The sequence below is a fragment of the Lucilia sericata genome, unplaced genomic scaffold (genome assembly GCF_015586225.1).
Source record: "Lucilia sericata isolate MDLA Ls3-8-SP2 unplaced genomic scaffold, ASM1558622v1 Contig001194F_arrow, whole genome shotgun sequence".
NCBI lineage: Eukaryota > Metazoa > Arthropoda > Insecta > Diptera > Calliphoridae > Lucilia > Lucilia sericata.
Window position 1 is genome coordinate 1 of NW_023995159.1, and position 21,722 is coordinate 21,722.

At 28.8% G+C, this 21,722-nt stretch overlaps 1 protein-coding gene across 2 annotated transcripts; it reads right to left on the reverse strand.

The window, feature by feature from the left end:
* Window positions 1-5,531: 5,531 nt before the first annotated feature.
* Window positions 5,532-18,344, reverse strand: LOC119610442. 2 transcript variants are annotated; one of them, XM_037965652.1, is made up of 3 exons: window positions 17,810-18,344; window positions 9,020-9,199; window positions 5,532-6,405 (listed from the first exon to the last, which is right to left on the reverse strand). In XM_037965652.1, exons 1-3 carry the CDS (start codon window positions 17,862-17,864, stop codon window positions 6,017-6,019), a joined length of 624 nt encoding a protein of 207 aa, XP_037821580.1. In that variant the 5' UTR covers window positions 17,865-18,344; the 3' UTR covers window positions 5,532-6,016. The 2 variants fall into 2 exon arrangements, with proteins under 2 accessions (XP_037821580.1, XP_037821579.1); XM_037965651.1 differs by having other exon boundaries at window positions 9,020-9,202; window positions 17,810-18,342.
* Window positions 18,345-21,722: the final 3,378 nt, after the last annotated feature.

A 21,722-nucleotide genomic window follows, 5' to 3' on the forward strand; every position in this document is an offset into this window, starting at 1 on the left:
ATGTTTTTTCTTTTTTGATCAACTATTACAATCAGCTAGTCAAGTTGGTGGAACTGTTTATTGAATCTATCTAGTCAATTCATACAAAAAGAGGCAAACATTTTAGTTGTTGTATTATTATTTCTCTCGCGTACTTGTGGCGATTTGCTGTTGGTTTATGGAAAGAGAGAGTGTGATAAGAGTAAAGTACTTTTTTGGAAATTTTATTTAAAGTACTTTTTGTGTAATAAAAAGTGATCTGTGGGAATCGATTCATAATTCTTTTATGCAAAATCAAATATTTTCACACAAAAAGCTCCTTTTCTTACAAAGTCAAATTTTACACGGAAAGGTTTAATTTTAAGCAAAAAGCCTCATATTTCAAACAAAAAAAAAATACTTTTTGACAAAAAATGGGTAAATATTTTTTAACTAAAAATAAATCTTTACACAAGCAAAGACTTTTACATTTATTACAATAAATATACTTTTACCTAAACTCACTTTTTTCATACAATTTTTATACGAAAAGTTTCACACAAAAAGTAATCTTTTTTTTTACAAAAACTCACTTTTTACACAAAAAGTCAATTTTTACACAAAAAGTCAATTTTTACACAAAAAGTCACTTTTTACACAAAAAGTCACTTTTTACACAAAAAGTCACTTTTACACAAAAAGTCACTTTTTACACAAAAAGTCACTTTTTACACAAAAAGTCACTTTTTACACAAAAAGTCACTTTTTACACAAAAAGTCACTTTTTACACAAAAAGTCACTTTTTACACAAAAAGTCACTTTTTACACAAAAAGCCACTTTTTACACAAAAAGCCACTTTTTACACAAAAAGTCACTTTTTACACAAAAAGTCACTTTTTACACAAAAAGTCACTTTTTACACAAAAAGTCACTTTTTACACAAAAAGTCACTTTTTACACAAAAAGTCACTTTTTACACAAAAAGTCACTTTTTACACAAAAAGTCACTTTTTACACAAAAGTCACTTTTACACAAAAAGTCACTTTTTACACAAAAAGTCACTTTTTACACAAAAAATTTATTTTACACAAAAAGTAGCTTTTTACTCAAAAAAATTTTGAAACAAAACGTTCCTTTTTTTCAAAAAATTTACTTATTATATAAAAAGTGTGTTTTACACAAAAACATAGTTAGTTAGTTAGTTAGTTAGTTAGTTAGTTAGTTAGTTAGTTAGTTTAGTTAGTTAGTTAGTTAGTTAGTTAGTTAGTAGTTAGTTAGTTAGTTAGTAGTTAGTTAGTTAGTAGTTAGTTAGTTAGTTAGTTTAGTTAGTTAGTAGTTAGTTAGTTAGTTAGTTAGTTAGTTAGTTAGTTAGTTAGTTAGTTAGTTAGTAGTTAGTTAGTTAGTTAGTTAGTTAGTTAGTTAGTTAGTTAGTTAGTTAGTTAGTTAGTTAGTAGTTAGTTAGTAGTTAGTTAGTTAGTTAGTTAGTTAGTTAGTTAGTTAGTTAGTTAGTTAGTTAGTAGTTAGTTAGTTAGTTAGTTAGTTAGTTAGTTAGTTAGTTAGTTAGTAGTTAGTTAGTTAGTTAGTTAGTAGTTAGTTAGTGTTAGTTAGTTAGTAGTTAGTTAGTAGTTAGTTAGTTAGTTAGTTAGTTAGTTAGTTAGTTAGTTAGTTAGTTAGTTAGTTAGTTAGTAGTTAGTTAGTTAGTTAGTTAGTTAGTTAGTTAGTTAGTTAGTTAGTTAGTTAGTTAGTTAGTTAGTTAGTTAGTTAGTTAAGTTAGTTAGTTAGTTAGTTAGTTAGTTAGTTAGTTAGTTAGTTAGTTAGTTAGTTAGTTTAGTTAGTTAGTAGTTAGTTAGTTAGTTAGTTAGTTAGTTAAGTTAGTTAGTAGTTAGTTAGTTAGTAGTTAGTTAGTTAGTTAGTTAGTTAGTTAGTTAGTTAGTAGTAGTTAGTTAGTTAGTAGTAGTTAGTTAGTTAGTTAGTTAGTTAGTAGTTAGTTAGTTAGTTAGTAGTTAGTTAGTTAGTTAGTTAGTTAGTTAGTTAGTTAGTTAGTTAGTTAGTAGTTAGTTAGTTAGTTAGTTAGGTTAGTTAGTTAGTTAGTGTTAGTTAGTTAGTTAGTTAGTTAGTTAGTTAGTTAGTTAGTTCTAGTGTAGTTAGTTAGTTAGTTAGTTAGTTAGTTAGTTAGTTAGTTAGTAGTTAGTTAGTTAGTTAGTTAGTTAGTTAGTTAGTTAGTTAGTTAGTTAGTTAGTTAGTTAGTTAGTTAGTTAGTAGTTAGTTAGTTAGTTAGTTAGTAGTTAGTTAGTTAGTTAGTAGTTAGTTAGTTAGTTAGTAGTTAGTTAGTTAGTTAGTAGTTAGTTAGTTAGTTAGTTAGTTAGTTAGTTAGTTAGTTAGTAGTTAGTTAGTTAGTTAGTAGTTAGTTAGTTAGTTAGTTGTAGTTTTAGTTAGTTCTCACATTAAAGTACTTTTTACACAAAAAGTACTTTTAACACAAAGTCTCTTCATAATATTCAATTTCACATAAAAGCCTCCCTTTACATTCTTGCACCAACAATGTCCCCTTTATAGGAAATTTCTCTGTTAAATGGTCCTTTCCAGAATTTAAATAGAACTATTAAAAGCTTTTAAATACTTTAACAAAAAAGTACTTTTACATATATTAAAAAAGTACCATAAATATCTATTAATCACCATCACTTCTAGTAAAATTCCCCTAAATCGTGCACAGTTTGCCAAATGTGAGAAGCTCTTTTGGTGCTGCAAAATATGATGTTCACTCTGTGATCTTGTTATCGCCTACATTTTAGCACGCTTAGCTAAATTTTTATTATTATTATTTTAAATAATTTATTTTGTTTTTGTTGCTGGTGATTATTACGGTTTGTAAATAAACATTGAAATTTGTTACAAAATTAATTATTGCGTTCAATTTTATGACAAGTGAAAAAAAGTAATAAAATAAATAAATTTTTACCGGTTTTAAAGTCATTTAACGAAGCATATCTGCAATATTAGCAACCAAGTCACTAGTAAAAATTGTGCACATGAAATGTAATAGTTAAAGATAAATATTTACTTGAATGCTAAAAAGATAAATGTTAATTGTATTCAGTAGTAAATCATAATTTTTGCATTTTAAATGTTTATATAATATGAGTAAGCTATGGTAATTTTTTAGAAAAAAAAAAAACTTTTTTTAAATTGTTATTTTTTAAACTTTATGAGCGAACTTATAACAAAATATGTGCCTTCCACATGCTTGGAATCTATAAACAGGTGCTTTGCTTAAATAAAAATACCCCAAGTTCTAAACAAAATATAACACCTTAACATAAATATTTACCTATTCTTGCTAAACTTAACAGATTGTTTATTTAAAAAAAAAAAAAACAAATAAACGATTTATTGATTTAAAGAAAAAATCACCTTTTAATAAAACTAAAACTAAAAAACTAGAACATAATTGAGGAAATGTTTGTAAAACGTGATTCCTATTTAATCACAAAGTTCCGAGATTTCGACTTTATAAATAAAATATGACTCAATTCGGTTCTTTAAATAAACTTATTTATTTAGACGTTATCACTTTTATATATTAATGTGAATCACAAGAAATTTTTGCAAATATTTTCATCTTTGACCTGGAATTTTTGTTTTTTTAGATTTTATTCCAATTCCTAGAATTATTCTTGCGCAGTTCTTAATCAGTCGATCGTTATAGCTATTAAATAATTTAGATGATTTAAGCATATTGTTATGCTCAGAATACTCTAGAAATCATTGCTTTGAAAGTTTCCTTTGAAACTAGCGAACTTCTACCGATTTCGAAGTTTTCGAAATTCCAATTTTTATACTCTACTCCACTATAGTGCTGATGTAACTGCATTTGTGCTGATGTAACTCCAAAAAATATTGGTCCTATTTACATCTATCTTAAAATATACCAATCGGCTTAGAATTACTTTTGATTAAGCTCCGTCCGTCCGTCCGTCTGTCTGTGAGTCTAGGTCGCAGTTTTCAAGATATTTTGATGAAATTTGACACATATATATGCCTCTTTCAGAGACGAACTCATTTGAAAATAGTTCAAATCGATCAATTATTTCACCTAGTCCCCTTACAACCGGACCCTCCGAATATGTTAGAAATTGATCAATCTTTCTCCATAATTGAACCAAGCCCAATAAAAGGCACAATTCTATAAAAATAATTAAATCCTAACAATATGGCACAAATACTGATCTCAAAGTTATTGAAAATTCTTCACCACTTCACTTAGAATCATTTCTTTCCCATTTTGTCAAATACAAAAATTTTATAAAATTTCCATAAATGAAATTTGCTATCAAACCAATATTAGCGTTAAAAGAGTCACATGTTTACAAATGTCAACATGTAAAAATAAAAGCTTTATGTCACACAAATATTTCTTCTGTTAAATATAGCTTTGTTAATGAAAAAAACACAAAACTTGTTGTTAAAAGCTTTTTCCAAATTTCAGTGTTGGCATAACGGCATAAAATTGAAAAAAGCTTTAACTTTAACACAATGACCGTTAAATTTAAAAAAAAAAAAAAAACGTTATAAATTTTAAAGTTTAATTTTAATATGTTAATATTTATATTTAAAATTTTTTTTCATTATTTATTTAATTACGCACTTTTTTATTAAAATTATATAGAAAAATAACTCGCTAACAAAGATTTTTGTGGGATTTACCCCTTTCGTAAATTGATAAGAATTTTTAACAAAGATATACATATATTTAATATTGCTGGTATTTAGACAACCTTAACAACGATATTATTTTGTACGTGTCTGATAAGAAACAGACAAAAAAGAAATGCTTTTTACATTATTTTTCGATCAATTGTTATAAAAAAAGGAAATACAGCAAGTAAGTACATGGTGAAGTGATTTTTTTAATAATATTAAGTAACTTGTAAAATTTAAACACATTAATGCAAATTGCAAATGGTAACTACACGACGAAATATCGATTCTTATTGATTTCAATAATACTTCCCAGTGACTTGTAAAAAGAAGATTTCTGTATCGGTATAATGCTAAAGTTTGAATCTAATCCTTTCTAAAGCATCGCTTTATACAAAGAGTTTAAAGAAGAACCAAAAGGTCTAGCCACCCCACTAGTTATATGTTAGTTCGTAAAATTACCAGAAGCTACCTCGATACTATAATTCTATCAAAACAGTTATAACTTTATTAAAACCAGAAGCAAAGTGACTAGTCTAGTCTATAGTCTAGTCTATAGTCTAGTCTATAGTCTAGTCTATAGTCTAGTCTATAGTCTAGTCTATAGTCTAGTCTATAGTCTAGTCTATAGTCTAGTCTATAGTCTAGTCTATAGTCTAGTCTATAGTCTAGTCTATAGTCTAGTCTATAGTCTAGTCTATAGTCTAGTCTATAGTCTAGTCTATAGTCTAGTCTATAGTCTAGTCTATAGTCTAGTCTATAGTCTAGTCTATAGTCTAGTCTATAGTCTAGTCTATAGTCTAGTCTATAGTCTAGTCTATAGTCTTTATATACTTTATTAATTTTTCATATTATTTATTATCATTATTTTTAAGTACATACTTTATTTCCTAACTAATACAAAAAAAAATAAACTTAAATACAAAATTGGTTTAAAGCACCGAAATGACAACTACTTAACTAAAAATATGCTTTAATCAGTCTTATCATTATTTAAACTTAAATACAAATACTTATGGCTATTCACTTAATACAGTAAAATGTTTAAGTACTCAGACACTTTGGAACTAGATAATACAAAAATAATGAACAAATGAATTTGACTTTAACCTTGCTAAATGATGTATAAAAGAATCCTTAAACAGCTGCTAACAACCTTTATGTTAAACTGTTTGATTTAAAGAAATGCCCTAAAATATCACAGATATTCTTTATAAGAAATGTTTCTTGAAGATTTTTTCCATTAAGGTTTTCAAAAGGAAAAAATTAGAAATTTTTGTTAAAATAAATCTCCGTTGACATTAACTTTCTAATTTTTGCAGTTCATTTATGGTATAAAAACTAATATTAGGAGTTAAGGGCAGATCATTAGCATTAGTTGTTGTTGTTGTCGTTGTTGTTGTATGGTGCTGTTATTCGTGCTGTTATTAACACCTTCTTTGGCAGCAGTTTGTTCCACCGAAAATGGTATGACAAATATGGTATTTTTACTTTGATGTTGTAATTTCATGACACTGTCATAACTGGGTGGAGCAAACTCACTGTAAGAAGGTGAGGGCGTGGGTGGTGGTATGGGTGCTTCATTTGTATTCATATTGGCATTACGTTGGGTATCACTACAACGTCTATCCGAGCAAGCCATGAGTAAAAAGAAGGCAGCCAAAGCCAAAAAAGTGGCCACATACCAAACGATCGTTATGATATCCATGGCAGTCTGTGATAATTCGTTTGATTCACGTACCGCTGTAAGGGAAAATAAATTTAAATTTAATTGAAAAATGTTTATTAAGTAAATTTTATTAATTTATTGTTAGTATTATAATAAAAAGATATTATTAATTTATTGTTGTAAGCAACACACCCCCTTTTATATATATTTTTTTACTATGGGAATTTCATCATATTTTTCATTTAAGTCGTCATTGTTGTGAGCTAATTTTCCTTTGAAGTGTTATTATTTGAAATGAATAGATGTTTTTTATTTTATTGCATTTTTTCAGTGTTATCTTTTATATTAGTTTAAGGTTTATTTTTAGATTTATTGTTATTTTATGTGTGTTTTTGCATTTTTATTAATTTTTAATAATATTGTTAAAACAGGTGTATTTTAAGAGGTTGTTTATTTGCCAAACCACACTTGACACAAGTATCTATGGAGGGAACAGTGTTTAATTAAGAATAAAATTTGCTAAAATATTTAAGTTTTTATAAAAATATAAATAAAAACATCTATTGATTGTTGGGTTTACAATTTTCTACAGAGCTCTTTAAAACATTTTTGTTTCCATGGAGCGTTATATATAAGACCTAATCTATATATACTCGGTTGTAAGATCTTACAACGTTGAAAGATCTGGCAATGTACTGACACTGAAAAATTGTTAGCATCAGGTAAATTGTCACATCAGCCGGTTGTAAGAAAACCTTACAATTTTATTGCCAGACAATAAATTGTCAGTTTATACTGTTGTCAAATTGTTCTATGACAAAAGTTGCCAGATTTTATTTTAGCTGCCTATGTTCTTTTAATGTAGCATATTGCCAAAAGAAAACATTTATCTGACAATGGAGTCATACAGAGATTGCGGCATAAAGCTATCTATATTGTCAGATCTTACAACGTTGGAATATCTGACAATGTACTGACAATGAAAAATTGTCTAGTAAATTGTCACATCAGACAGTTGTTAGAAATCGTTACAATTTCATTGCCAGACAATTGTCAGACAATAGAATTTATCTACCCAGAAGTATTGTCAGTTCACAATGTTGTCAGATTGTTCTATGACAAAAGTTGTCAGATCTAATTAAGCTTCATATGTTAGTTTAATGCACCATGTTGACAATAGAAAATATTTATATTGATTATATTGTCAGATGCATAAAATTCGAACATCTGACAATAAAAATTGTCACACAATTATCTGGAAATGGCAACGTAATGTGTTTACATGATTGTTAGATGTTTGACAATATTATATTTTGCAATATATTGATAATGTTTTTTGCAGCAATGTTGTAAGTCAAAAGTTGTAGGTTCACACGGTTGTTAGACATTTTCTGACAACCGAGAATACATAGCTATATATATAGTCAGTTCGCCCGGTTTGTCTGAATTAGTTAATATACATTGGGTTGTTCTTATTGTATCTAAAAATACAAATCTGTTCTTCCCAGCTCATGGTTTATGTTGCCTGCTTTAGTATAAAATATATCATCGGATGTATGACTCCTCCGATAACTGGTTTAAAGCCCATTTTATTATGTTTCGTATAAGAAAGTTGAAATCAAAAAAGCATATATTCCCGGAGCTTTCCCATTAATTCTGTTTCTCTCTTGGGGTTACACTTACATTAGTTCAAACTTCTGCAAGGAGATCTCTCATAATCTGACATAAGCTAACGAAAAACATATATAAAAACAAACGAAGCCAATGGCAGAGAGTTGTCCATATCTTGAGGATATAACTAGACTTTCAGTGGTAACTCTTCCCAAACCCTTGTCCTAAACAAAAATTTGAGGATAAATATACTTATATCGAATAAAACTAATGCACTTTTCTACAAGTAGTAGAGTTTTTGAAACTTTACAAACACTGTTATCTACTCACTAGATTAATAAATAGCCCACTTCGTGGACCACATGCAAGCACCCTTGAACTTATATCAAGTCTGGTAAAGGTTTAGCTGTCCATACAGAGATTGCTGCATTAGCAATAAAGAGAACGTTTAAAACGTGAAAATATTCTCTAGACATGATTTCAGATCGAGTCTATCTGGATTTCGGCCCGCCTAGAGACCAGATAAGTTTTACCACTCAAAATGTAGGTTTAATAAAGAGTTATGACTCTTTGGGTGTTTGCCAAATTTTATCTCAAACCTTAATGTAATTTTATTAGGGTAATTACTAATTAGTCTTAAGAAGTAGAGATTTTGAAATCATTTCGAAAATAGGTCTGTCCGTAAGAACGCATCCCCTTAAAAGAGCAAAATATAGTCTCATCGAGAAGAGTTGTGGTGAAAATGTTTCCACGAATCTTTACATTTGTAATTTGGAATTTATAAGAAATAATTATTTTTTTAAAGATCCGATTCCGTATTATAGTCGACTATATTACTCTTTTGTGATATTTTAACATACGATTTTTGTACATTTAAGCAAAATTTTGTAAAAAAGAACACTCAGACTGATTCACAAGGAAATGAACTCTAGAAAACAAGTATGTACTTCAGTTATTTGTAAAATAATTTACAAAAGGAAAATTTACACTTTTTAGACACTTAATAGATATGTATTTTTTTGTACATGATTTTCGAAATATTTTAAGCGAACAATTTTCAATAATACATCTACTTACTGGTAACAATAATTGTTGAATTTGTATTTTCCAAATCAGCTGCAGTTGTATCCGTATAATTTGTGTCTGCTACGTAGGTTCTACTATTTGATTCCCGATACAATTGATCGAAGTTACGCTGATGATGACCGATTATAAAATGATATGCTTGTGCCTGTGTTAAAGGCAACAGAACAGTGACTACTGAAAGAAAACAATAAAAGATAGAGAAATGAGTATAAAATTAGAATGAAAAGTGCAAAATTAATTTAGTTGCAAAAAAAATTGATATTGATATTGAATGATAAAAAAAATGACAGTGAGTAAAATTAATTTTATTTTAATAATGGTTGGTGTGTGTCACTTATTCGTAACTGTCTTCTATCTTATCAATAAAAAAATTGTATTTGTTGTACTATATACACAAATTACATATTATGATTTATTTTGATTTTATTTGCAAATTGAAATTGAACAATATATATATTTTTTGTAATTTTCTCATGTTCTAAAGGGGTATTTTCTAATAATTTTTTTTTATGTCGTGGCCAATATTTTCTTTTTTTCTGCTCTTTAACTGATAAGTTATCTTATTAGATATCTAATGTTCATTTTATGAATATTTGATTTTTTTAATAAATGGCGTGTGACTATTTTCTAATGATTGTGGTTTTATCTTTGTTGCTATCTCTTTTTCTTTAGCGGTGAAACACCTTGACTTAGTTCTTCAAGATTTTATGGCGTATGTCGTAATACCTTCGGACTTGGTAACAAGTTCTTAGTAAAGTTTTGTTTTGATTTTTGTTGTTTGCAATATTTTTTGAAGTGAAATGCGCAAATTTGTTATTTTTAAAGTATTTGTTTGAATTTGTAATTAATTTACAAGTTTAGGCTCATATAAATTTTATAATTTTCCTTAAAGAGACCCTTTTTAATTTTTATAACAGTTATTAAAAGAAAAACAAGTGCAATATTTATAGTTGTATAAAATAAATAAACACTTTTTGAAATAAGTATATTAAGTTTCGTCATACTTAACTGGTTTAGGAATCCAGTTAAAATTGGTAATCATTTCCAGAAAAATCTAATAAAATTATCAAAGCAGAATAATAGGTTATGGTTTTGATAATAGACCAACCAATACAGTGAATAAATCAGTCTAAGTTATAGACAATAGACCAGTCTAAAGTCCTGACTATAGACCAGTCTATAGTCTTGACTATAGATCACCCTATAGCCTTGACTATAGATCAATCTATAGCCTTGACTATAGATCAATCTATAGCCTTGACTATAGATCAGTCTATAGTCTTGACAGTATATCAGTCTATAGTCTTGACTATAGATCAGTCTATAGTCTTGACTATGGATCAGTTTATGGTCTTGCCTATATATTACTCTATGGTCTTCACTATAGATCAGTCTATGGTCTTGACTATAGATCAGTCTATAGTCTTGACTATAGATCAGACTATAGTCTTGACTATAGATTAGTCTATAGTATTGACTATAGATTAGTCTATAGTCTTGACTATAGATCAGTCTATAGTCTTGACTATAGATCAGTCCATAGCCTTTTCTATAGATTAGTCTATAGTCTTGACTATAGATCTGTCTATAGTCTTGACTATAGATCAGTTCATAGTCTTGACTGTAGATCAGTTCATAGTCTTGACTGTAGATCAGTCTATAGTCTTAACTATAGATCAGTCTAAACTCTTGAATATAGATCAGTCAATAGTCTTTACTATATTTTTGTCTATAGTCTTGGCTATAGATTAGTCTATAGTCTTGACTATAGATCAGTCTAAACTCTTGACTATAGATCAGTCAATAGTCTTTCATATAGATCAGTCTATAGTCTTTACTATAGATCAGTCTGTAGTCTTTACTATAGATTAGTCTATAGTCTTGACTATAGATCAGTCTATTGTCTTGACTATAGACCAGTCTATAGTCTTGACTATAGATCAGTCTATAGTCTTGACTGTAGATCAGTCTATAGTCTTGACTATAGATCAGTCTAAACTCTTAACTATAGATCAGTCAATAGTCTTGACCAATTATCAGTCTATAGTCATGACTATAGATTAGTCTATAGTCTTGACTATAGATCAGTCTATAGTCTTGACTATAGATCAGTCTGTAGTCTTGACTATAGATCAGTTTATAGTCTTGAGTATGGTCCAGTCTATAGCTTTGACTATAGATCATGACTATAGATTAGTCTATATTCTTGACTATAGATTAGTCTATAGTCTTGACTATAGATTAGTCTATAGTCTTGACTATAGATTAGTCTATAGTCTTGACTATAGATAAGTCTATAGTGTTGACTATAGATAAGTCTATAGTGTTGACTATAGAGCAGTCTATAATCTTAACTATAGATCAGTCTATAGTTTTGACTATAGATCAGTCTATAGTCTTGACTATAGATCAGTCTATAGTTTTGACTGTTGATTAGTCTATAGTTTTGACTGTAGATCAGTCTATAGTCCTGACTATAGATCAGTCTATAGTCTGCACTGAAGATCAGTCTATAGTTTTGGCTATAGATGAGAAGGTATAGTCTCGACATCGAGATCAGTCCATAGTCTGCATTATAGATCAGCCTATAGTCTTGTCTATAGATCAGTCCATAGTCTTGACTATAGATCACTATATAGTCTTGACTATAGATCAGTCTATATTCTTGACTATTGATCAATTTATAGTCTTGACTATAAACCAGTCTATAGTCTTGACTATAGGCAAGTCAAAAGTCTTGACTATAGACCAGTACATAGTCATGACTGTAGATCAGTCTACAGTCTTGACTATAGACTATACTATAGCACTAAAGTCTTGACAATAAATTTAAACTTATTTAAGTCTATGCCTCTAACCTTCGTCTTATGAATGAAATGTACATCGAATCAATTAAAATGTTCAAACCTATCTCTCTATATCTATTGCAAACAATTGTAAAGTGTGTTAATTAATAGAAATAATTTAATATTCTAACAATTTTGATTGATTAGTAACTACCGCATTGTTTTGTCTACTTTTAAATATTATTTTTTATATATTTATGTATACATTAATTTATTAATTTAATTTTTCTAATAAAATTTTCAATTATTTTGTTTACAAACAATAACAACTACATATACAGTATAAACAGTAAACAATTTTTATAAATTTTCAAAAAACTAGTTAAATAATATCAAAGTAGATTTAATTCTTAACTATTTTCTCACATTTGCATTTCTCACATTTCACATGATTTTAGCACCTGATTTTATTTTTTGCAAATAACAATAGATTTTGTTTATTATTTTTTTAGAAACTGATCTCTAGATCATGTCTATGTGACCATGTAGATCAAACAATTTATTTTCTAATCAAGTTTAACTTCATTTGATTTTTTAAGTGAAAAAATGTACCAAAAAATTCTCATAATGTTAATTGGTTCCTGTAATTTTTGCTTGTTTAAAATGGAAATTTTTAATTAGTTAATAAAATTAATTAATAAATTTTTTTTATTGTTTGTTAAATATATAATAACATTCAAATATTTATTTGAAAAAGATATACAAATAATTTTAAATAATCAAATATTTATTATCAATTTACGGTAAATGTAAAGCAAATAACTAGTATAATTGTTTGGGTGTATATTGGGTGTTAATAGAAATCAGGGTTTAAATATAGAATTTTAATTGATAGTACCTATAAATAAAATACTAATAATTGTTATATTTTTATGTACATAAATTTAATTTCTATAAGATAAACTACAGGAAATTAATAATTAAAAAAATATGTATTTTTTTAAATGGTAAATAAAAATAAAATTAAAAATTTATATAAAACTTTGGACTATAGTTAAGACTATAGACTAAACTAATGTCAGGACTATAGACTTACCTATAGACAGGACTATAGACTAGACTATAGTCAGGACCATAGACTAAACTATAGTCAGAACTATAGACTAGACTATAATTAAGACTATAGACTAGACTATAGTCAGAACATATTCTAGACAATAATCAAGACTATAGACTAGACTATAGACTAGACTATAGACTAGACTATAGACTAGACTATAGACTAGACTATAGACTAGACTATAGACTAGACTATAGACTAGACTATAGACTAGACTATAGACTAGACTATAGACTAGACTATAGACTAGACTATAGACTAGACTATAGACTAGACTATAGACTAGACTATAGACTAGACTATAGACTAGACTATAGACTAGACTATAGACTAGACTATAGACTAGACTATAGACTAGACTATAGACTAGACTATAGACTAGACTATAGACTAGACTATAGACTAGACTATAGACTAGACTATAGACTATTGACTCGACTATTGTCAGGACTGTAGACTACAATATAGTCAGGAATATAGTCTGGAATATAGTCAGGAATATAGACTAGACTATAGTCAGGACAATAGAATAGACTATAGTCAGGATTATAGATTAGACTATAGTCTAGTCTATAGTCAAGAGTATAGTGTACAGTTTTCGTATAAAAATTATTTGAACCAATATACCTATATCATCACGAAGCTTAACAAAAACAATATTAACCATATATAATTGTCAAAAAAAATATATATAAGCATTTATATACCTCCCCAAAAAAAGTCCCATGTTTAAAATAATTTCTTCGTAACTCTTTATAATTTATAATATTATTGTACATTATCATAGTTCCTAAAAATTAAGCACAAAAAATAATAAACTTTATTTAAATTTACTTTATTATTTAGCAGTAAACGAGTTGTCAATACGAGTACTCACACGTATTTGCTAGAATTGTCGCGCAGTTAAATTGTCGCCATAATTCTTTATTTTCAAATGACCAAACAGTTTGTTTTTTTATTATTTAACATTAAATTATTAAGTTGTCGTTAATGAATTTTAGACCAGTTTTATAAAATTTATCTAGAACGAAATGATATATGAATCAGTTGAAATGGTGAAACAAGTAAAATAAAATTTTGTAGAAGCGGCAGACAAATGCGGTCAATGATAAAATGGGGTTTCCTGTTAGAAATTAATAGCAGCTAGACAAAAACAACTGATGATGATGGTAATGACGATAGAAGTCAGTGACATATGGCAATAAGATATTTGAAAAATTATAGATATTGTGTTTAAAAAAATAAAATCATCATTTGTTCTATGTGAAAATAATTTCGTCATAATTTGTAATTGAACTTTGAAGCTGAGCTTGTTAGATAAAAGCATGAATTTAAAAAGAAATCTACAATAACTAGATTTAATTGTTGATCTTTATCAAAGTTATTAAAAATAATATAATAATTGATTTTAATATTGTGTTTAATGTCTTTATAAATTAAAATAATAAGCAACTATTAGTGACAGTTTAAGTATTGAGTATATATAAAAAGGGCTTATTCCTTATGAAAAATACTTGGCTTAAATAATATAAGTTCTTTTTCAAAAGCTTTTATGAAAAAAAGTTTCTAAAAAAAATTTGGTAAAATTTTTTTAAAATTATTATAAAATCATAACAAAAAGCCATTATTTATAATCCTTACAAAACAACACCTGCCAAAGATAAAACTGAGAGAAAGTGCAACAACTGGCATTAACACTTGTTCCCTAATTTTAAATAAATGTTAAGTGTTTCGTGGAATTTTTAGCTAACACTTAAATAAACGTGTTTCAAATGTATACTGGCCTCATTTGTAAAACCCAAAAATTAAAATAACAGTTGGGTCCGAATTCGTGCTAAATTAAAACAGTTAAAAATTATTCAGAAGCAATGAATTTTACTACTCACACAACTCTTTAAACAAGAGTTCTAGTTCAGTTATAGTTAAGTTCTAGTTTAGTTCCAGTTCAGTTCTAGTTAAGTTCTAGTTCAGTACTAGTTCAGTTCTAGTTCAGTTCTAGTTCAGTTCTAGTTCAGTTCTAGTTCAGTTCTAGTTCAGTTCTAGTTCAGTTCTAGTTAAGTTCTAGTTAAGTTCTAGTTAAGTTCTAGTTCAGTTCTAGTTCAGTTCTAGTTCAGTTCTAGTTCAGTTCTACTTCAGTTCTAGTTCAGTTCTAGTTCAGTTCTAGTTCAGTTCTAATTCAGTTCTAGTTCAGTTCTAGTTCAGTTCTAGTTCAGTTCTAGTTCAGTTCTAGTTCAGTTCTAGTTCTCTACTTCAGTTCTTTCAGTTCTAGTTCAGTTCTAGTTCAGTTCTAGTTCAGTTCTAGTTCAGTTCTAGTTCAGTTCTAGTTCAGTTCTAGTTCAGTTCTAGTTCAGTTCTAGTTCAGTTCTAGTTCAGTTCTAGTTCAGTTCTAGTTCAGTTCTAGTTCAGTTCTAGTTCATTCTAGTTCAGTTCTAGTTCAGTTCTAGTTCAGTTCTAGTTTAGTTCAGTTCTAGTTCAGTTCTAGTTCAGTTCTAGTTTAGTTCTAGTTTAGTTCTAGTTCAGTTCTAGTTCAGTTCTAGTTCAGTTCTAGTTCAGTTCTAGTTCAGTTCTAGTTCAGTTCTAGTTCAGTTCTAGTTCAGTTCTAGTCAGTTCAGTTCTAGTTCAGTGCTAGTTCAGTTCTAGTTCAGTTCTAGTTCAGTTCTAGTTCAGTTCTAGTTCAGTTCTAGTTCAGTTCTAGTTCAGTTCTAGTTCAGTTCTAGTTCAGTTCTAGTTCAGTTCTAGTTCAGTTCTACTTCAGTTCTAGTTCAGTTCTAGTTCAGTTCTAGTTCAGTTCTAGTTCAGTTCTAGTTCGGTTCTAGTTCGGTTCTAGTTCAGTTCTAGTTCAGTTCTTGTTTAGTTCTAGTTTAGTTTAGTTTAGTTCTAGTTCAGTTCTAGTTCAGTTCTAGTTCATTTCTAGTTCAGTTCTAGTTCAGTTCTAGTTCAGTTCTAGTTCAGTTCTAGTTCAGTTCTAGTTCAGTTCTAGTTCAGTTCTAGTTCAGTTCTAGTTCAGTTCTAGTTCAGTTCTAGTTCAGTTCTAGTTCAGTTCTAGTTCAGTTCTAGTTCAGTTCTAGTTCAGTTCTAGTTCAGTTCTAGTTCAGTTCTAGTTCAGTTCTAGTTCAGTTCTAGTTCAGTTCTAGTTCAGTTCTAGTTCAGTTCTAGTTCAGTTCTAGTTCAGTTCTAGTTCAGTTCTAGTTCAGTTCTAGTTCAGTTCTAGTTCAGTTCTAGTTCAGTTCTAGTTCAGTTCTAGTTCAGTTTCTAGTTCAGTTCTAGTTCAGTTCTAGTCAGTTCTAGTTCAGTTCTAGTTCAGTTCTAGTTCAGTTTCTAGTTCAGTTCTAGTTCAGTTCTAGTTCAGTTCTAGTTCAGTTCTAGTTCAGTTTCTAGTTCAGTTCTAGTTTCAGTTCTAGTTCAGTTCTAGTTCAGTTCTAGTTCAGTTCTAGTTCAGTTCTAGTTCAGTTCTAGTTCAGTTCTAGTTCAGTTCTAGTTCAGTTCTAGTTCAGTTCAGTTCAGTTCTAGTTCAGTTCTAGTTCTAGTTCAGTTCAGTTCTAGTTCAGTTCTAGCTCAGTTCTAGTTCAGTTCTAGTTCAGTTCTAGTTCAGTTCTAGTTCAGTTCTAGTTCAGTTCTAGAGTTAGTCAGTTCTAGTTTCAGTTCTAGTTCACTTACTAGTTCCAGTTCTTAGTTCAGTTCTAGTTCAGTTCTAGTTCAGTTCTAGTTCAGTCTAGTCAGTTCTAGTTCAGTTCTAGTTCAGTTCTAGTTCAGTTTCTAGTTCAGTTCTAGTTCAGTTTCTATTCAGTTCTAGTTCAGTTCTAGTTCAGTTTCTAGTTCAAGTTCTAGTTCAGTTCTAGTTCAGTCTACTGTTTAGTTTCTAGTCAGAGTTCTAGTCATGCATGTTTCGAGTTTAATTCCTTGTTCAGTTCTAGTTCCAGTTTCCTAGTTTCAGTTTCAGTTCTAGTTCAGTTCTAATTCTCTTTTCTGGAATCGTAAAAATCGTATCATTGTTTACCAAATAAAATGATCATTTAGACTAAGTCTTGGTGATTATGAAAGCTTTCATTTTAATATAATTTTAAGCAATTCAAGCTCATACTGTATTTCATTTAAATCATGAAATCGACTAAAAATTTTGGTGCTGGGCACATTACAACACCAATGTACATTTTTATTTAAAAAACAATGACATTTTTTCCAATATTTTACTCAAAATCATATGATTTCGTTATGCCAGCTGAAAGCAATTAATTATTTATTGATTTTAATATTTTATTGCACTTTTGTTAAACAAATAAGAAAAGAAATCTTATGACTCAATGCAAGCCTTTAAAAAAACAACTCCACCTTAATTTTACTTTTCTTAAACGTAATTTCAATGAACATTTTTAACATACAATATCAATATCAATAACAGATAAATAATATTTGTTGAAAAGCAAAATGGCGCGCATATATTTTTAATTAACATGGTTCTTTTAATGGAAAAATATAACATTTATTTTTGCACAAATAATATTATATTAAACGATATTTAAAAAAATTAACAACATTTAACAATACAATATTTAAGCTTTTTATTAAATATAGAACGTTTATTAACAATTTTATGTTTGAAATACTTATTATTAACACCAGCAGCTACTAGCTCTAGTCTATTAGAAACTCGTTTTGTGCAGTTAAGTTCAGGGACATTGACATTTTAATGGATACACAATGAAATTTCTAAAAAAGTGGACTTTCTAAAATAGATTAATAGTGTATCTAGATAACCAGCATAAGAATCTAATATTTTGAACTTTGAAAAATCGACAATTTTGAAAGGACCAATGAGGACCAGTATAATGAATGGGTCAGTGTCCTTTAAAGAAGATTAATTTTTAATTAACTTACCTGTTATTATAAGCCACATGGAATTGAACGAGTTACACTTTTTCGCAGCCCACATTTTGCTATAACTTTTTTCTTTAGTTAAAACACTTAAACTTATTTGATTCTCCAGATTAAAAATATCTTTCCAAATATAAAGCCTTCTTTTCGTTTCACTAGATATTACCGCAATTAATATTTTTAGACACTTTTTTAATGCTATGATTTCCTTGTTTGTTTTATTTTTTCTTTGTAAATTTGCAAAAAAAAAAAATCTGTGCACCAGAAACTATTTTTATTTTACAACTTACAATTGCACAAGACAATCTAAATATTTATTTATTTAGTTTTATGTAGTTTTGCGTTATTTGATTTGCAATATATATTTTTTTCTATTTTTTCTCTAGTTCGTTTCGATTTTTTTTTATTTTTACGTTAAAAATACCGGCAATTGAGCGAGATGCTGTTGGGATGTACGTTGTGTGCGCTTTAGATACATTCAACAAACTGTCAAGTTCAAGATTGTTTACGCTACTGATCGTGCAGACGGACCAAACAGTCAGCACAACAAGTCTTAACTACTACTCAAACGTTTACACAAAAGCAAAATCAAAAAACAACAACACAATATTCATTTGAAATGAGAAAAAAAAATTGCAAACTGTTTGAACAGAGCTAAATAGAATATTTGTCAAACTGTTAAAATAATTATGGATTTGTTTTTAGTATTAAACAGCCAGTACAACAAGAACTTGTAGATTGTTTTATTAACATTACCGATATGGGGGTATAAACGTTGTTTACTTTACTGTTCACACCCATACTTTGACAGACGTCAATGAATGGTTCTATGACTATATGTTGGTACTACGATTATTCATTATTGCCAATTCTATTGAAATTCTAAGGAACTTTAAAGTTCTCTGCTTTTTGTTGAAATTTAAACTGGTTTTTTAAATCAAATAAAAGCTTACTCAAATAAAATAACCAGTATTATTAAAAAGGGGATATTTTATTGCTAAGTGTTGTTGGTGTTAATGTTTAGTCATAGTTATGATTAGGGAGATTTTCATGGGTGGGAGGATTTCATTTTGTTGTTCCGCTTGACACTTATCGGGAGTAGACTCCATATATATAATTATTGAACGTTCTTAACTAGAACTGAACTAGAACTGAACTAGAACTGAACTAGAACTGAACTAGAACTGAACTAGAACTGACTAGAACTGAACTAGAACTGAACTAGAACTGAACTAGAACTGAACTAGAACTGAACTAGAACTGAACTAGAACTGAACTAGAACTGAACTAGAACTGAACTAGAACTGAACTAGAACTGAACTAGAACTGAACTAGAACTGAACTAGAACTGAACTAGAACTGAACTAGAACTGAACTAGAACTGAACTAGAACTGAACTAGAACTGAACTAGAACTGAACTAGAACTGAACTAGAAACTGACTAGAACTGAACTAGAACTGAACTAGAACTGAACTAGAACTGACTAAACTAACTGAACTAAACTAGAACTGAACTAGAACTGAACTAGAACTGAACTGGAACTGAACTAGAACTGAACTAGAACTGACTAGAACTGAACTAGAACTGAACTAGAACTGAACTAGAACTGAACTAGAACTGAACTAGAACTGAAACTAGAACTGAACTAGAACTGAACTAGAACTGAACTAGAACTGAACTAGAACTGAACTAGAACTGAACTAGAACTGAACTAGAACTGAACTAGAACTGAACTAGAACTGAACTAGAACTGAACTAGAACTGAACTAGAACTGAACTAGAACTTAACTAGAACTTAACTAGAACTGAACTAGAACTGAACTGAACTAACTGACTGAACGAACTAGAACTGAAACTAGAACTGAACTAGAACTGACTAGAACTGAACTAGAACTGAACTAGAACTGAACTAGAACTGAACTAGAACTGAACTAGAACTGAACTAGAACTGAACTAGAACTGAACTTAGAACTGAACTAGAACTGAACTAGAACGGACTAGAACTGAACTAGAACTGAACTAGAACTGAACTAGAAACTGGAAACTAGAACTGAACTAGAACTGAACTAGAACTGAACTAGAACTGAACTAGAACTGAACTAGAACTGAACTAGAACTGAACTAGAACTGAACTAGAACTGAACTAGAACTGATAAACTGAACTGAACTGAACTAAGACTGACTAGAATGAACTAGAACTGAACTAGAACTAAACCAAAACTGAACTAGAACTGAACTAGAACTGAACTAGAACTGAACTAGAACTGAACTAGAACTGAACTAGAACTGAACTAGAACTGAACTAGAACTGAACTAGAACTGAACTAGAACTGAACTAGAACTGAACTAGAACTGAACTAGAACTGAACTAGAACTGAACTAGAACTGAACTAGAACTGAACTAGAACTGAACTAGAACTGAACTAGAACTGAACTAGAACTGAACTAGAACTGAACTAGAACTGAACTAGAACTGAACTAGAACTGAACTAGAACTGAACTAGAACTGAACTAGAACTGAACTAGAACTGAACTAGAACTGAACTAGAACTGAACTAGAACTGAACTAGAACTGAACTAGGACTGAGCTGAACTAGAACTAGAACTGAACTAGAACTGAACTAGAACTGAACTAGAACTGAACTAGAACTGAACTAGAACTGAACTGGAACTGAACTGGAACTAGAAAACTGAAATAAGGACCTCTTTTGGAATTTGCGGGATTTCCAATAACAAGTTTTTAACAAATATGTAGGGCCACCTTCCGAAATTTACTTTTTATTAGATTCGATATACCATCATTTTTCATAAAAGTTTGACCAAAATAATTTAAAAAATTGTAATATTAACATAACACACACAAATGGTAATATAAAAGTATTATATGTCGTTTAAAAAGCATAACAAGATCTTAAATCGCTAAAACTTTTAATAAATATCTCTTTAAGCTAAAAATTATCGAAAAAAATATTTGTATTAATATTTTTTTCTATCTGAAAATTTTGCTAACTTTTTTCTACATTTACGTAATGAAGTGTTTTATAGAAGTCATCTGTTCTTAAATAAATATTTTGTTGCAATTTGTTTTTTTTTTATATATACCCTCGTTCACGCTATTTGCAGATCCCAGTTATCATTTGTTTGGCCAGGTAATAATTGACAATTAAAACGTTTTTATTATTCTTTGTTTTTATTATTAAAAAATAAAATAATAAAAAACTTAAAAATATAAATAATAACAACAATATTGAGGTGGATCATAAAACTGATTAAAATAGAAAGAACTATAGGTTAGTTGCAACCCACAGTAGAACTAGTTACGTTACCATGGTCAAGTTAAGTAAAATTAAGTTGCAAAACTTTTTGGTTGGTGACTAAAATTTTCAAAATAATTTTTAACTTTGAGGAATATTATTTGTATTATATTTAACACTTAATCAAAATAAACAAAAATCACGTAAGTTTGAGATCTGCAAGAAATTAGAATCACTATAGTTATGCTTATAATAAAACATTTTTGGATTTTTAACTTTTGGAATTAATTGGCCAAATTTTTGATTTATTACGTTCAATAATTTGAACGTGCTAAACTACACGTGATTTGAGTTAAAAATAATCTTAAAATAAAAAACAATAAAAAATTAAAAAGAAATTAAGTGAGACATTGTTATTTTTAATAAAAAAAACACACGAGCGATATAGAAACTGTAAATAGTATTAAGCTGTGCTTTTTCCCCCATCCTCTACTCTTCCTGAAGTCTGACTAATGGCACAATATGATGACGTTTATCTAGACAGCCATCCATCCGCACAATGAATGGATGAGTAGTTGTTAGTTTTGAAAAATTATTATTAATATTTTCTCAAAAGTTTTTAACTGTCCCACACCAACAATGATTAATGAACTGGTAAAGC